Raw genomic sequence first — 18,784 nt, 5'->3', positions numbered from 1 at the left:
ATTTATGAAAGTACCATCAAGACTGAAGGAAGTTCTCTACACCCAGCAAGCAAATAAAATTAAGTGTTTCAGTAAGGTAACATTTCCATTCTCTGCCCTGAAAACACTCTAACACCTGGGTAACAAAGTAGTTTAGGAATTGCACTCAGTTAGAGGGGAATTAGTTGAACGCTCAAACTTTAGCATGGTCAGATGCACTAATAGGATCAAGATTTTATTAGGAAACATTTGATATAGTTATCTGAGTCTCTACTACCTGGCAACTAGGAGACATCTTTGCAAGAGAGTAAAATCTGGATCAAGCAAAAGTTTCTTTATGTCACTGCAAAAAGAGAAAGCCATAAATAATCTGTAAAATGCTGTGCAAATTTGTCTGTTTTTGAACACAAATAGGATATATCACCTATAAATTAAAACAAAACAAAACAAACCCACAATTTCTTTTCTGAACTGAAAAAATGCATCTATCAAAACAATTACAACAGGAAGTAAACATAATTTGAAATATATTTCATCTCAAGGAGCACGTCACTCTACCAGTTTAAATAGCCTGTGAGGAACCCCTTATTCTTGTAATAAAGGGAACAACCACAAGGGTGTATACAAAGCTATAAATTAGTCTGCAGTGACTACAAATTACAAGATTAATTTAATTACAAACAATTTTGCAACTGTGCAGTGCCATAGCATAAAAGATCCACATGCATGAATTTAGGCTTTCTACATATGTTTCAGACTGGATAAAAATATGCTAAGCTATCTTTTCCATCCTACTAAATGAAAGGAGAAAAGGAAAATGGAAAAAACTCCTGTTTACTAGCTTCAAATCTAATTTTCATAGTTTAAATGGAATGTCAAAATCTCTTTGCTGGATAAGCAGAGCAATGCACGTGAATCTTATTCTGAAAGTGTATCTCCAATAAAAGCTTTTAGAATTGTTTGTCTTGTCTTCCTCAGAGTTCAAATATCTTAACAAACCTTGGAGTGTTTAAGTAGCAGTGTCCAATACAGTCTGGACCAACATCAAAGAACCATACATCACAGAGAAGTATTGCCTAAAAAATTACGAATGCTCACTGGTCAGTTACAAATTATATACTAACCCTAATGAGTATCTTTAAATCTCTAGTTTTCAGCCACTACTATGATAAGTCAATGTTAAAAATTCAATACTGACTTTCATCACACTTTATATATTCAGAACAGCACATTTTGACTGTTGAGTCAATATTTAACAAATTACTTTGCTTATTTAAAAAATACTTTTGAGATTGTATTATGGTTTATTTTTAAGTAGAAAAAATTGAAATAAAAATTTTAAATCTTCAATAAAATTAATAAAGCACCACCCTTAGGAATTACATAAAAATAAAAATTAACTGTTTAAAATAAAAGCTGTCATTACTCAGGCTTATCTTTAGAGAGGTAAAAAGCATTTTTTCTTCATTAAGTTGTGAGTTGCCAAAAATTTCAGGTTTTTTGCTTTCCCTAAATTCACTAGCCTACTCAAATATTAATATGAAAATTCTTACTTGGACAATGAATTCAATTGCTCTTGCAGAAGGTTTTTAATATTTTCATTCTCTGGATAATCACTGGATTAAAAAAAGAGGAAAAAAAAAAGAAAATTACAGAATTATCTGAAATGGAAGAGTATTACTGGTAGTAGAAAACCACAAGAACATATATGGAAACAGTATTTCATATTCTTATGGTAAGACATTAATTCAAGATTCTATGCCTAGTTCTGAGTTCCAAAATAGTAATGAAAGACAATTTTTCCTTTCTACCAATCTCAGAGTCAGTGCCAGCAATCCTTCTTTTCCCACTTTTCTTTTACTCATTAACCTTGAAATTAATTAAAACGACAATGTCTAGCACACTATTATCTGACCACCAACAGTACACAAACACAAAAACGGATACAGAAAGGTGCTCCTACTAAGACGTGAAGTATGGCTCACTAAAAGTAAAGACAGTCCAACCGATAGTCTTACAGGCCTTTCACTTTCAATTACACTTTAGGAACCAACTCTGACCATTCTTACATTAACTTCTTGAACAAAGAGAACACACAGTTGTTCTCTGAAGTGATATAACCTGTAAATGACGTCAAAATATTGCCAGTATCTTAAAATAGACAGCAGTTTTCAATAGCCAAGGGCTACTGAAAGTCAAAAGAAATAAAATACTTGACCTTAAAGCTTTTTCTATTATTACTTTTAGTAATAAATAGTGAAGCTATTATCTGGAGGCAACCTGTACATCTAACAGTTATTTGCCCCAAAAGACTAATAAAAGATGTAGGATTTAGAAAAATAGTAATATATTTATATATATTTTTATTTTCTTCTTACATGTTTATAATATCTAGAGAGTATTTCTCATTCCACGGCTGATGCAACAAGAATGCTTTTAAAGCTAATGAAGCCCTTGGAACAAGCAGATAGGGACACCATGCAGGTTCTGAAACAAAAGAAGATTCATTGTTGGGTAGCTAATGTGCAATAACACTGTGTTCAGTAAGCATAAAATGTACCACCTTGTTTGCAAGCACCAGAGGAAAATCGTAAATCACAGTCTTTTCATATACACAGCATGGGTTACTAGACATAAAAGCTTATCTTTACACTCAAGCAAAAATATTTCATAGAAGGTACAGGGTTATCAACCATGCTTAAATGAGAATTTCAGGACATTCCATATTGGATTTAGCCATAGACTCCCAGAATACATTATACTGGCATTAAGTAGAGCTGTATACAATGATTATTGCTCCTACAAGGACATGCTGGAAAGTACAGCTACACCAAAATGTACCATAACATATGTTTTAGTTTTACTTTGCAATCGTAGTTTCTAGTATAATAAAAGGATTAATACCCATCATCCCAAAAGGATGTTGGGAAGTTTAATACTTGTCTATATGAACAAAGAAATAAGATGAAAATTATAGTCCTAACTGTTGTCATACATATTTAAAAGTCACTAAGTCTGTTATTCAGTACACGGTTTGGACGATATGCAATAAATGCTACCCAGTGACTTAGGAATAAAAGGAGTGCCAACCAGCTACATTATTAACTATTCAGCAATTCCCTGTACTTCATATGCACTGAATGAAGCGGGAATCTTGTAAATGTGATTTTGTAATTAAAAGATCGTCACAGTGTAGAGGCAGCTAAATTGCAGGCAACCTTAACCCTGGCGTATCTTAATTTCAGTGTGCTTGGTTTTAGAACAGGCTCTGGTTTTAGGGTCTGATAAATTATATGTATCCTCAAACATCCCACATCACAGCTCCCAACACCACAGTTTTGTTTATTAACTATGTCTTAATCAGAATCTACATGTTTTAAGGAAATTGCATGAATAAAGGCAGGATTGACCAAAAAGACCAAAACAAAAGCAGTTATTTGGAACACCAGTAATAATATTAGAAAAATGTAGCTTAGTTAGCTATTTACATAGTTAAATATTTAAATTCCCTTCTTAAACATATGCCAAAAAAGTCAAAGAGCACTAATATTTCTATTTTAGAGTTCAGTGGGAAAATCTACTTTGAAAAGCAATGAATCAGTCTACAAACAGCCTTTGACATCGGAAATATTAGTAAAAATATTTTCACACTAACAAATGTTTCAAAATCATGTAATGAATGTCAGTGACGTAGGTACTGATACCTAATTGATATACCGATGCTTTTTAGATAAACTTCCTAGACATCTGTACAAAAAGCTCGTATTTTGTTAATTTATATCCTAATTAAGATACTAAAAAAGTACAGTTTATTTAGGAGATTAAACTTGTATGAAAAAACCACCCATATGACCTAAGCCTAAAAAATTTATCTGCATCTATGAAAACCACTACAGGGACACCTAACCTCTACATGTGACAATTCTCTGTTCTAACAGAAGTGCTAAACATTATGGTCCACTTTCAAAATGAAATATCTAGCAGTTCATAGCAAAAAAAGAAATCAACATACCTATTAGGTCCTGTTCATCCATTCTAAAAGAAGAGGGTTTCATGGACAAGTCTAGAACTCTAATGCACCCATCATCTGATGCCAAGACCACTTTGTCTGAAGTGCACCAGTCCACATCCAGGATTCGGAAATTGACGTTTCTTCCACTTCTTAAACTGCTCACCATTTGCACCTTGGAAAGTTATTTTTCATTTTTAGTAGGCTTTAGCATAAGACTCTGTCACACGCCCATGAGGCATACCACAAAATTTGCAATAAAAGGTGAAGTTAGTCATAAATCATTGTAATGATGGTCTCTTCTGGAGAGCAGGGAATTTAGAAACATTGGAGTAAGGCACATGGTTGCCCTGAAACAATACTTTTTCCCATCTGAGACCTGAGGAAAGATCCTTTTGAGCACAGCTGCTTTTTTGTTATCTTTTTTGACATAAAATTTCCACAGTAAACTCGTGTAAATCTATACGCCCGCTTTAATTCCAGTCCCTGATCTAGCATACGTGCAAGAAGGGGAAAGTGAGGTTCTCATTAACCAACTCATGCTCTTCATAAACATATACTTTCTTGATAAATACATCTAGACATACATTTAGACATACTATTAACATAACATTATGGAACTAGGATCATTTATTGTCCATAAATAAAACACAGATAAACAAAACCTTCTACACTGCACTTTTAACCACAAGTCAGTAGTTAGACATTCTGTAACCCTTCTGTAGCATCACAGAACATTACGATTGTTAATAAAGGAAATATTAACAACGCCTCTGCTGCAATCAACATTCTGCTGTTTCCTTTCACCTGTTCTAGTGCAAAGCATGGAGTTAAGAGAGATGTAAGGTACGACAGCTCTAGAGCATGAGGGAATTAGAGAAAAATGTAGAAATATCAGATAACTGATTGTAGGCAAAAGTGAAATTCTAAGGACAGGATTATAAGGATAATAGGACTCCGACTATAAAATATTTCTACAGATACTCTGAAAGAATTTCGTCTGAAAATCTGAAAAAATTTTAAATGCTTTCATGATGGAAACTCTTCCTCTTGTCCCAGAAAGAGAGGCAACAGCTACAGGAGGAGTATGCCATGACGTGAAAACTATTCAAATATTCTTGAAGGAGAGACTCATGGGATAATATTCTACTCTGCCTATCTAATTCACAGTTGTTGGTCATATCTGCTGTCCAACTCTGTCATCAATGGAGAGTTTCATACTGCTCAAATTAACTGTCCAAGTTAGGAATTGGCACTCACTACAAAGTTAAGAGAAAAAAAAATTAAAATTCCTGTTTCAAACCTTTATATCCTGAACATACTCTAGGGGGGCTAAGTTAAAACATTACAGTTATCTTTCCTTCCCCATGGTACTATAATCCCCTGAAAGACCTATGAAGCACACCCCAGAAGATTTCTGAACATTACTACAGAATTTCTGAGTAAGATGAGAAGGTAGACAACATTAATTAACAAGTGTCTAGCTTTCTGGTGTTTCCTAATGAATTAAATCTATGCACTGAAGAATATATACTCTTTAATATGCACCGTAGTTAAGAAACGTGTAGTAAAGATAACTCTCTTGTCCACAGATTAAATTCTAAGATTGAAGCCTCCCCACTAAACTATCAGTGTCTGCCTCAAAAACGTTACAAGAGAATGACAGAGAGTATCTCAGAGACATTGTCAGCTTTATGACTGAAAGCTACTTTTCATTGATGACAGCTTAAAAATGCTTCACAGGAACTAAAAGTCCTCTGAGAAATGCCGTACAACTTTATTATACAGCTGTCAGCAAGAAACCATGACTAAGTAAAACTCAATCCCTGACTCGCCCTGATTCTCAGAAGTGATATGTGTATTTTGCAAAGAAGCACATATCAAAACAACAGATAATTACCTCTTTTGAATCCCAGATTTCTGCTCCATCATGGTACATTGCAAGAAGTTTTTGATTTCCCTTCCCTGGGGCAAAACGTATCTTTTTGACCCAGCTTCGGTGTGTAGGAATGCCCCTAAGGAAAGAAAAGCACAAGATTGGTATTGATCATTCTATAACAAATATTGTGGGTAGTTAAATCCTTTCCATGAACACTGCAGGTCCTGATACAGTACAGACTGAGGAACACAATCTATATGCATACATGCACAAATGGCTATACAAATGATCATGAAAAGTAAACGTCACATGCTTGAAATAAATATTACAATACTTAAGGTTTTATCAGAAGCTATTGCAGATTTAACATAGGAAAGATATCTAGCTGTTTTAAAAACTTTGATAAAATGTTACTCCAGCTGAAAACACAAGAGAGAACTATAACACAGTAGGCATCTTCTGAAATTTTATTTCAAAATACTTGCTTTTTTTACCTCAAACATCACAGATGAACAGATGAATAAAAATGAGGGGGAAGAAAAAACCCAACATTCTGTCACTCATCATCTGATGTTTGTCAGATTTAATTTGCATTCATACCTGGATACTCTAGCTTTCAAATCCCAGAAGTTTAAGTTTCCATCCATGTCTCCAAGAACCAGGATATCCCCTTTCCAGGCAATACATGTAATGCTACCCATACTTCCCTGGAAATATTTAAAAAGCAGAATAAAATATTGCGATTAATAGAGTCAAACACAGGAACAAACTTTTAAACATTAGTTGATTTTTTTTCTTAAATATTGTATGACGTGATAGACCAAATTCTGCTCAGTTAAAACAGAAACAATTCTATTGAATACAGGAATTTATCACGTCAGTCATATTTGCTTCAGAATGCTTCAAAAGACGCTTCCATGTAAAAAATTTGGGGTTTAAAGCAATGGAAATCACTTCTCTGTCTCTTGTTGCAAGGAAACACCAACATGATAGATCTCATTAAACACAATACTAGCATATACTAAAGTAGGGAACAAAAAAATCAATTGAACTTAGAAAAAGGAATTCTTTTATCAAAGCCTTCAAGAACAACTGAAAAAAGAAAAGACTGTTCTTCAGAGTAACTGGAAAAAAACCCTAACTTAAAATTCTAAAGAGAGTGCTCTGGCTCACTGAAGTCTTCCTTATGATGAAAGATAAAATCCATTAACAGAGCATAGTGATGTCTCAGTAACACCCTCTTTGTTATTCAAGTTTTTTTGTATATGCTTTACTAAAATTCTTTAAAATATGTCAGTAATTTATTCAGAAAGCAAGTCAGGGCCTATGAAGATTCTAACTTGTAAAAACATCATTTATTTCAACAGCATTTTCAATAGAAAAACTATAAGATTGTGAAAAGAGAATTGCTACGGTTTTTGAAGCTGGAACTTTTATTTCACATTTCAGACTACTGCATTAATGACCACTTGCCACTAGTATGCATATCCCTGATTTTTTTTCTGGAAAACATAGTTAAGAAAAAAATTTAAAGCATCAATGGTACAGAAAATTGGAACTCACGTCAGGAGGAATTCTTGCACTGTCTTTTACTGAGTTTCCTTCTACTGTGAGATGGTAAACCTGCCCATCAGCACCTGTAAACACAAAGTGCTCTCTGGCAGAAATATTCTGGCTCAGCTCCGATTTGCTTTCAGCTTCCTGTAATAAGCTTTAAAGAGAACACAATGAGACACAAGTATTTCTTTCTTGAAATTAGAATTGCAAGGCAAATTCTCCCTAGCTAATGCACAGAGGCAGCACAAAAATGTGTATTACCTTTAAAACAATTTACCAGAAGCAGCAGCTAAATCATTTATACACCTGTGGAAATGTTTGGGGGCAAATAAGAGTTTTAATTCAAGAATAAGGTAACTAATGGACTGCTACAGACACACCTGAGAGAAACAGGTACACTTTTTCTCTCATTCAGCAGTAAATCAAAGTTCCACATCTAAAAGCTAAAGGGAGGTCCATAAAGTTGCTTTGTCTGGTATGTACTCAAGAAATCAGTTCCAAAATATTTTCTTCAATGAACAATTTTGAGCAATGGCACATGGTGGAAAAACAACAAACGCAGAATAACATTAAATCAGAATGAGAAATACCTGATAACAGAAGATTCTACACTGCTAACTTCAGTATCTGATGCAACCGTCTGTCGGGCCATGGCCTCACGGGCTGCTAACTGCTTCTTCCTCAGGCTTTTTAAGTTATGAGAAGGTGACCATTCCTGTGAAAAATTGTCCAGGAAAAATGGAAATGACAAATGTTTACTCCCTGAATTTAGTGGGGATTTTTCTGTTAATTATAATGATTTCCATGAAGATGGCTTTCTATGATACCTCCCCCCTCCTATCACCCAAAGAGCAGACCAGATTTTTCCACCAGTACCTCCTTTTTTCTTGCTTCTATTTGATGACAGATGAAAACAGAAGGGTGAAAGCACTTATGCGTATGCTACAGATACAGTAACATTTTGCTGCAAAGTTATTAATAGATTTTTATACTATGTCAACATATTAAATTTAATAAACAGTAAGTAAAAGATTTTATTCCTTACCAAAGCAGTCGCTGTAGGGAAGTTTTTAGACATTTCTCTGAGCAGAGTACATGTTCTGACATCCCAGATCTCCAGTGGTTTATCTTTAAATACTACAGCTAGATACTGCCTAAAACAAATAAGAATTTGCTACGTCAAAAGTAATTATTCCTTTTAATTTGTGCATGTTACTTGACAGGTGTTGTTCATATCAGCACTCTGGAAACCCTCAAAATCTAAGAAGCAGCAGAGTAAATTAATTTGCCTCAAATCCCACTCTGAAGCTTGTGATTTCTTTGATTTACTGAAGTACAAAAGAGTCTGTCGGAAAAGGAGTCCTCCTTCAAATCTAAAAGAATTAGAAATTTCTGTTAGGTGGTACTGCTCGATTACTGTAAAGATGACGGGGGAGGAAATTCAGAGAAAGCTTCAACACCTCTAATTTAGTCATACTCATCCCGAGTTGATGACTACACCAGGTATCAGAAAGACATACCAAGACTGTAGGTTGGACATTTTTTTTTTCCTCTACTCCAGACACATATCACTTCCCTAATCTAGTGATAAATGAACATAAAATCCTCTTAACATTAAACCACTTGTCAGTCATGTCTTCAGACGTTTCATTTGTGGAGCTAAATGAGTAAAACACTTTCAATCTACCACTTTTCACATGTAACTTCAAAATACAGATTGGCTCTGCAGCTATATGAACTCTTCTCAAGTGCAATAATCTCTATTCAAATGAACTATCCTTTCTGGTTCTCACTTAACATTCTAGTCTCTTCATGTAAGCCCACGGCTATTCTTAATTTTTAATGTATTAATAAGACCATTCTATTGGTATTATTTTTAACACTAGAAGACCAGGGCTTCCTATCACAGGGCTGATCTCAAAATAAGGAGGATTTGATGGTGAACAATTCGGTTTATCAGATGACTTCTCAAACAACTATACCTCACATCTGTTTTTTCAGTAGGCAATTATTATAAAGGTGTGAAATACATGCTTAGAAAAATTAATAAACATGTGAAAAATCATCCCACCCTTAACGCTAATCTTCTAGTTTTAAGTAAGGCTTAAGTTACAGAAAAGGGAATTAACTTATAAGAGAATCAAAGTTGACAAAAATTGTTCAGCACTTTCATTCTCACCAATATTATCAAAATGTCCATTCAGTGAACGCAATTCTTAAAAGAACTAAAATATTGATGATTGACCTTGCAATGTGATTGGATCCTGAAGTGACAAAGTCAACCACAGAGACATTCACAGCATTTGCACTTGGAACTAATATTCTAAAGTATTTTTCTCTTGATGCCGTTGCACATTTTTCTAGACCATCTGGAGTGTTTTTTCCCAGAACTACTATTATTTCTATGAAGTGACGACCATCTTTATACAGTACAGTAAAATTTATAAACTTCACAAGGCTAATATACTTACTTCAAATGAGACACCTTTATCATTTCAATGGCTGGCTCGTCATTGCCTCTCTCCCCACGAAATGCGATGCTCCTGCCTGGAACACAAAAACAACATGCAGGAAAACAGAAATAGTTACTAAACTAAATATAAAAATAGAAATAGTTTATAAACTATTCTGTTTGTAAGCAGACCTATTTTATAAACTAAACTATATCATCTCCAAGTAATCTGCTGTATCTCACATTACTCTTGTTGTTGTCAAAGTTTTACTGCATTTCAAAGCACTAAATATAATGTAAACTCTACTGTCTGATATAATACCTGATCCGCTTCCAGAGCACAACTACTGAAACTGATGCATCATCAGTATTACATAAATAGAGAGTGTTCAAAGAATTATTATTTTCCACACAAAGGCCAATGAGCTATATTCCCAATTCCCCAAGGAGGAAATTAGTGAGTAAAATTCAAGTTTTGTAAGAGAAATTAACTCTGCCGTAAATGAAGTCTGAAAGTATTTCCATGGTGAAGTACTATCTCATTCCACACTTAGCAGAACCATCCTTTCTTTCTTTTCAGCTAAAAGAATAAACCCTAAGAACTTGCAATCTTTCCCCTAACAAAATTTTCACCCACCTGTACAAAGCGTTGCAGAATTCAAGTTCATTGAACTCACTAAAATAATGACCTACAAACACCAGGGTATCACAGCATCTCTTATGCAAGCTTCATTCTCCTTACCTTTCAAGTAAAATTCAAGTTTTCAAACTTTAGCCGCTCTTGTGGCTGCTCATAGCTAAATTACTTATCTTATGCCAGTTATGTGAATACGTCTAGTTATCAACAATGCTAGTTAGAGCTCTCATGTCAGAGGCCAGGCTACAAGAAGCCTTCCACCTCGATTTTCTTCATTAGTGATCAAATACCCTAGGAATTTTCTTCCTTATTGTTGTTCAGAAACATAAATGAGGATTTTGTCAAAATGTTCATGAAGTAAATATAAACCAGCACAACTTTACTAGAATTAAAATAGGAAGTCGGCCTAATTACTGATGGAAGACCCAATGATCAAATAGTTAAGTAGCTACACCTTTCTTTTAAGTTTTAAAAGAGGAAAAGTAACATTTTTTAAGGATGCTAAGGTGTCGGGTATTCACATTTACTTGGAACTTGTTTGCCTGCAGAAACACTGAGCCTTTTATCACTTATATTTACAAATGTTTCAATACTGATTTACAACCTGAGTGAAAAATCAAAATCACATTTAACATTAAATGAATTTTACAAAGTACGTATCTTTTCTGTTTTGATTTTAAACAAATGAACCAAAGACATTATCAGGAAAAAAACTACAATTTTGTTATGTTAAAAGAATAGCCTCTTTGTGCAGCAAAATTGAGTCTTTTCCATAAGCTTAAAAAAATACAAAAATCATTCTGTGCTACATAAAGCAATTCAGAATTAGCCATGTGTTACAAGATTCAGCCTCTTCAATCAGAAATTAAGTGGCTCCAGGTTTTCCCATTCAGAAATAATTTTAAATTATTGAAGTGCTTCCTGTTTTGGGCTGTCTAATCTTCCAAATTATACCTCCTAGTATTGTGCAAATATTGAACTCAATCACAAATATATCTGTCATTCATTATAAGGCCAGAGTAGTTGAAAAAAACCCACATAATCTGACTGTTAGTTTTGCTATCAACTGTATCTTTATAGTTTTTTATTTTTTAATCCTTCCAATTCTTTATAAAAGTATCCAATTTCATCATTAAAATATCCATTTTACGTTCATACTCTCAAATCCTGGCCACACACCTGGCCTACCTTGAAAAATTAGCTGTTGCTGATACAAACCACAACAAATGGTTCAACACTATTTCAGGTGCACATGAAGCAACAGGTGTAGACTGTGACAAAACACATCTGGAAATACATGCATTTAGGGAACAAGATACACCACTAATATCCATGCTGTGTGAATGCTCCTAAACCTCCTGCTGACACATACTCATTCTTCTAGTAAGTCCAAGCCAAAGACATCTCTACAAAGGTATTGTTTCAGTCTCTCTGTAGAGTACCACACGGAAAACATTACGTGGTTTCACAAGACCAGAAGAGCAGAACCAGTTAAAACTCTTCTTTAATATTTTATTTTGTCATGAGAACAGAAAAAACAAAACACATAGTAAGAATTTCTGTTTGTCACTCCCCAGCAAATCTGTCAGCCTCTCATACAGATTTCTCAGGAAATACTAACCTGTTGGTAGGTCCACCAGTTGCAGCTCATTCCTTACTAGCCCCAGATTGTTAGGTGTTGATGTCGCAAAGGAAATAAACCCAGTCAAGCTTATCCACTCGATTCCCCTGTCATCAGAAAAGAGTACATGCAGCATATTAGCCAAAATATTTGAATGGCTAGAAAATAGGCTAAAGTACAGTAATTTTTTTCATGCATTTTCTTCAGTTCGAAAACAGCACAGAAGTAATTTTCTACACTTTATGGAAACACTACATTTAAGCATTAAAAGAAGTTACGCATTTACAACTATGACGTAAATATAAAGTTACCGAATTAAATTAAAAAGCATCTTTCTTTTCAGACTACACTAGTTCTCGTCTAGTTAAAACAAAAATTTCATTTAGAAACAGTAGTAACTTTTGTGAAAATCCCTCACAGATACTCAGCACTACAGTGATTAAATCAGTGCTTTACCAGATTGGAAGAACTATCAAGTAACTCGATTTTGCCAGCATACAGAAAGAGAAAAAAATTCATATGGATAGCAAGGTGGGGAGATGTGATTCTTTCAGTCCAGAAAGAGAAGAAACAAAGACGATAAGAGAGTCCCTGAAGATTGCAAAGGCTATCACAAAACTGAAAACCTGGTCCTTTCTTTTTGCTCTTTTAGATCATGCCAAAGCAGCCACAAACCAAACACCTTGAAGTGTTACAAGGATGTAAAGTTACACTGTACATGTATGTTCAGCACATACGGATTCTATGCAAGTTCTTGAGATACACCACAGGCCACAAAAGGCTAGAAAGCAGCACTGAGTGGTGCTGTGCCAAAATGAGATAGTCCTCCCAATTCCCATTTCCCACATACACTTTGTGCCAGCCCAAATAATCGAGTGCTTTATCTGCGAAATAAATCAAGGAATTAATCTAAAAGAAAATTGAGTCTGTTCTAATACATACATATGCTCAAGTTCGTTTTAACACGGGTAAAAGGATTTAGGTTTTCCTCAAAGCCTTCAAACATGGATTACTTAAAAACTATTTCCAGGTCAACTAAGTCTTCTGTTACATCTATTGTAAAATCATGGTCTGTTTTGCAAAAATATATGTGAAATAAGAAAAAGATAAATAACAATATTTATGATTTACTGTCAGTAAATCCAACTCACATTGTTTTAACTAGTAGTTTCCTAAATGCAATATAGATGGGTGAAAAGCACTCCTGTAATATTTTGTTCTCAAAAGTTACAGCCATATTTTTATCTTTTTAGTTCAACCTTTAAAAAAATGGACAGCTTTATTCCCAAGTCCTCAAGTAAAGTTAAAAATTTAGGACCCCCTTCCTTTTCCCACCAGGACCTATGAAAGTTAAACAAAAATTTCAATCAAAATGAGAACTACTCAATTATTAATTGAAACATTACAGGATTGACTGAATAGAAATCTACAATTGCAATAATGTGTGACATTGCAAGTCTCCAAAGGGTTGCAAATACAGGAAGCTTTCCGAAATGGAAGAAATATGAATTCTGACACCTTTCTAATTTTTATCTATTATCCTACTACGTTTTTTGGAAAAAGCACAGAACACCTGTAATGCATTGTTATTGCCAATAGTTATTCACCATTCTCGTTCAAAGACCTGAGGGATTTTCTATACTTCTTTCATCAGCTCAGATCTAACAGGACAAGTCCTTTTTCTTTGCTGCCGCCTGGCCATCTGTCAATACCAATAAAAATCTACAGAAACCCAAGACACTCATAATCAAATGGAAACCTTACCTTAGCTAAATGCTTGCACATGAAACAATATTTTTTTTTTATTGTCATACATGTAATTGAGAATCTGAAGACAGTGGTTCAAGTTTTAATGAAAGAAACGAGTAATGCCTTCCCTATTGAAGTATCTCTACTTGCAAAATTCCCTAATAAAAGGCATCTTTGTCTACTAGAATTAAGGGCTACATTCAGCTGTAAACTATTTCTCAGACTGGATGCACTGTTTTAAAATATGAAATTCAGGGATTCTATACATTCAACTTGTCCCAGTTGCTTCAGGGGTAAGATTCAGTTGTTTTGATTAATGTTTCCAATGCAAACAAATTACAGAGTGTACTGAAGCAGACAGAAACACAAATGACTTTTCTAGTTGGGAATGGATGGTTGTGACTTTACGACAAGGCAGTTGCTACTCAAATTAATGACAAGAATTATAAGAAAAAGATTGGAAATAAAACCATATCTTAAAGAAAATTGTATTAAAATCTCAATCATATTATTAGAAAGTACTCTCACCCTCAAATTTTATTATTTAAAAAGAATTTTCCTTGTACTTCGAAAATATTTGTATGGTCTACATGTCCAAAATTGAGTGTCAGCAATGGAACAAGTTGTTCTTTTTTACAAAGAGGAAGGTTAAAAAAAAAGAAATTACAATTGATTGCCGAACATGATGCATCTGAGATAATTGCACATCCTGTAATGGAGACTTCAGAATTCAGTTCTGAATACACAAGATTTCACTGCAACACTGCTTACACTTGTCAGGCAACCCATGTTTACTAATGCCCAGAAATAAATCTATCACACCAACATGTGTATGACCGAAGCGGTAGGGATTTTTCATTCCTCTTTCTCTAAGTGAGGAAAGTTTTTTTAAGGAGGTGATGAATGTTTGCAAAGCAGTCTTCCAAAGGTGAGTCAGCTTAAATTCGACTGCTACAACTTCGATGTAATGCAGTAATTTTCAAGTTTTGCCTGCAGGCCATATACATTCTTGTTACAGTCAGTGAGATTTTAATTTTAAAAATTAAAGCTGTTGCAACCTTGAACTTGCTGAGCTTCAGTGAAAAAGAATGAGAAGCACTGCTCTAGTCATAGTTATCTACCTATCAGAATAAGCAAAAGTAGCAGTGAGAGGCATTGCAAATGCACCACTTTCATTGAACTAGAACCTACATTGCAGGCATTTTATTTACATGTCTCAAATATATTCTCCTCTGCATTGAAAATGTGTTATCTCCTTAACTCTCCACAGTTTGCTCCACTTAAAAAATAGAACAGGTACCAGACTTAATTATTTTATGGTTCTTCTAATTCCTCTTAGTAATAAGAATTAATTGTCCTTCTCTGCATCCTGAAGAACAACTAAACTCCTGCTGACAGCTTCTTTCAGCCAGCACACGTGCTACAATCTGCCTGTTTTTTCCCCTCACTTATGCTCCTAGCAGTAGCCTGACTGACTTTTCCTCCCTGTGTGCTCTGAAGCATTTCTTCTGCTTCTTCCCTCAGTCTTCTAATAAAAACCAAATTATAGTCAAAGGAGAAGTATCTACTCACAGAATTCTAAACAAATAGTGAAATAGTAATAGCCACAGACAAAATGAATATTCAAGGTTACTCATGAGTATGAACTATCTTAAATGGAGGACAGAAAACCAATTTGCCCTACTCCTATCACAATAAGAACTGCAAATTTCAAATCTAATTAAAAAAAAAAAATCAGTACATGACTACATATGTAGCTTCTAAAAAAGAACCCTTTAATCTTAAAAATGTGTCAATTGCTAGCACCTAGACGGTTCAGTGGCCATTATTTTAGTACAACTGATACATAAAGGACAGTTGCCATTCCAAAGACCTTAGTTTTATTACATTATCTTCTTAAATTTACAAGGCACTGAAAACTCTGCTGGTTTTGAGTTAAAATTTCAGGGTATTCTCAATTACATACTAAAATAATGGTGTTCCCTGAAGGTGTATTTTCAGTTGAAACTGAAATAGAGGCATTAACCAATCTATCTGCATTTTAGAGGCAAAGTAACAATTCCCACTGAAAGAAAAACTGTTGCACTCTCTGAATATTAATTTTAAAAAACAATTACTGTGCCTTATTCTACATTGCTTAAAGCACTCCCTTCAACTTCTAAAATTTATGCAGGAAGTCACTCAAACCATTAAGAGTGGGACTGAGGAAATTAAAACAAATATATAAAAGACTTACCGAGATAACAGCTTATGACTAAACAAAATTCACAATCATTTTAATTTTGTTCTAAAAAATACCATTTGTGCAAGGACAGTTCCCAGAAAGACAATGCCTTCAAAAGTTGCAAAACCTTTGCAAAGTGAAAAGCCCAAACTAACAATACTTCCAATAGTACATTTTGAAAAATATTTTTTCAAAAGTGTATTCCCCTCCTGTCTCCCCATCTTCTTCTCCACCACAAATGCAAATATACTTATGTCATTTTGGCAGTAGATTCAAAGCAGGTTTACATAATGAACTCTTAGAATTATCTATTCTCCGACATCTATACTTTTCTTATCATTTGTAGAACGAAAAGTAAAATGACGACCTTACCCTGATGAAGGCTTCATGCCACAACTCTGGTAGAAATTTTGACTAACATTACTACTATAAATAAATATTTTATTTTCCATGCATATATCTGTCTAGAAATATGTATCCAGCAAGCACCATCTTTACCATTAGTTATCCAAAAAGTTATGCCATTGGGTACACACAAATACACAGTACAACAGCTTTAAAACTGAACTCTGTTCTTTACTTAGGATGGATAAATACTGAGTCCTGTATTTGGTCTTTAAAATCTTTCAACAATAAAATTATTTTTACTTCAGTTAGGACTAGACCTGTCTCAATAGCAATTTCAGTCCCAAGGGGGCAAAGTAAATAAACCCTCATGTACAAAATTGAGTTTTTTCAGAGGACATGATCTGTGAGTCACAACAGTTATATAAATAAGACACTGTAATAAAGTTTCTTGTTCTAAAAAGACTTCTTTGTACTACAATGCACGAAAGAAACGGGAAGTATTCGATATGCATCCTAGATCAGCAGGCAGAGATACAATTAAAATATTTAGCTCAATGGAATTTTCACTCTAACTTTGACAGTGTGTTACTGCTTATACATAGCAAAGATACTGTTAAGGTAGACTACTCAATAGGCAATTTTCTTGAGCATCCTGAACAATTAAACAAGACGCCCGCATTGCTGGTACAATGTTAGTTAGATGTTTTAGCGTTTGTCTCCCAGAAGGATTACAGCAGGACTTAAAATTAAAACTTACTTGACTTCACAGGAATGGATGCTTAACTCTTTGTGTAAGAGTCCACTTGTAAGATGAAACACGAGGACAGAGCCATTACTTGTACCTATAAAGAGTGATTTAAAAAAAAAAAACAACTCATTTTATTCTTCTCTTCCATACTTTAGTAAAAAAGCAGGATTTATAGCTATTTCTCTTTTTTCTTTTTTTTTATTTTTAACATCTCTAACTTGTGTTTTACAATTTTAGAAAAGGTATTTTCATTTCTAATGCTTAAATCTCAAATATTCAAACCTTCAAGGTTCTCTGCAGCCAGTGAAATCCATTTGGATCAAGACATTTTCCTAAACCTACTTGTAAAGCCTGTAGAAAATCTGTTCATTCTCCTTGCATTTTCACAGCATACTCAGTTGCAGGAAAAGGAATGTTTCTTTTCGTTTTGATCACTCAATATGAGCAAATGCCTCACAGAAGAGTATTAACTGTTGTCCACCAGTAATCCCAGGGGACAATCATGGGTAGACTCTACCGAATCATTAAAGCAATTCTGTTTTCTCATCCCTGAAATAATGACTTCTTTCAAGTTACAGATCAATAACTTAGTAGCTATTAGCTTCAATTAGTTCAAATACCTTCTGAAACACTGAAAGTCACAATTTTCTATTAGATACTGAGACTTACTTCTTCTCTTTTTTCTTTATAATCATATCAACTCTATTAAATACAACAATGGATACCTAAAGAGTCATTCAGGTACCTTAAGTCTAGAATGCTGTAAATGCCCTTTATACCTGCCTATTTAGGTTCCTAACCTTTATATTTCACCTATTTTAACAGCTACACCTTATATAAAAATCAAAAGTTACATTTTAGTGGCATCACATCATGTAATGATAGCTTGCCTACATTTCAGAGTACAACTATTGATGGTACTTTTACCTCCGTAATAATAGAAGTATCACAAGAGCTGCACACATATGTACATGCATTACTGTATCATTTTCATTACTGGAGTGAGAGAACCCCTCTGTAAGCTCCTGCGTAACATTTACTTTCAAAATCCCCCCTCACCCTGTCCAAAAACCTACAGCTCTATAGCACAGGCAACCTTAAGAATAGCAAAAAACTCCCAACTCTGACTTACGACAGGCACAGCCTTGACAGGGCAGCCGAGAATCAACTGGTATCTTAGATATACCAAGAGCACGTCTGAACAACCCAAATCTGGAGGTCTAATTTTACAACCTACTACAATCTTTAAATTACAGCATCTACGTGTCTACCGTTCCAGTCCACTGACTGTATACAGAGAAAGACAGCAGCCTGTATGGATACACTGTGAAACCTCCAATGTGGTCTGAAAAAGCATGCCAGAAAAATGAGATTTAAATAGGAAGAACTCAGAGTTAATAAATCATGTGTTCGCAACTATTGTAATATGTAGATGAGTTAGCTACATTTGTAATAAGACAGAATACATTAATTCAGGAAAAATAACATGCTGGAAGTATATTTTTAGGTACTTTCATCATAACAAAAGTACAGTGTCTGTTAAGTTTAGTTATTCTAAGAATGCACTGCTACAGAACTCCA

At 34.3% G+C, this 18,784-nt stretch overlaps 1 protein-coding gene across 1 annotated transcript in view; it reads right to left on the bottom strand.

Annotated features, from left to right (window-relative positions):
• Positions 1-18,784, bottom strand: part of WDR11 (WD repeat domain 11) — a gene marked incomplete at both ends in the record, with an annotated part of 43,019 nt that overhangs the window by 6,796 nt on the left and 17,439 nt on the right. The window contains 12 exon segments of the mRNA XM_082002372.1: positions 257-322; positions 1,533-1,595; positions 2,358-2,466; positions 3,992-4,163; positions 5,889-6,003; positions 6,468-6,574; positions 7,431-7,578; positions 8,015-8,139; positions 8,470-8,578; positions 9,896-9,966; positions 12,133-12,241; positions 17,213-17,297. Coding sequence (XP_081858498.1) covers positions 257-322; positions 1,533-1,595; positions 2,358-2,466; positions 3,992-4,163; positions 5,889-6,003; positions 6,468-6,574; positions 7,431-7,578; positions 8,015-8,139; positions 8,470-8,578; positions 9,896-9,966; positions 12,133-12,241; positions 17,213-17,297 — 1,279 coding nt within the window.

Source organism: Phaethon aethereus (genome assembly GCF_964289735.1).
Source record: "Phaethon aethereus genome assembly, chromosome: 7".
Lineage (NCBI taxonomy): Eukaryota > Metazoa > Chordata > Aves > Phaethontiformes > Phaethontidae > Phaethon > Phaethon aethereus.
This window is presented reverse-complemented; position numbering and strand designations above follow the sequence as displayed.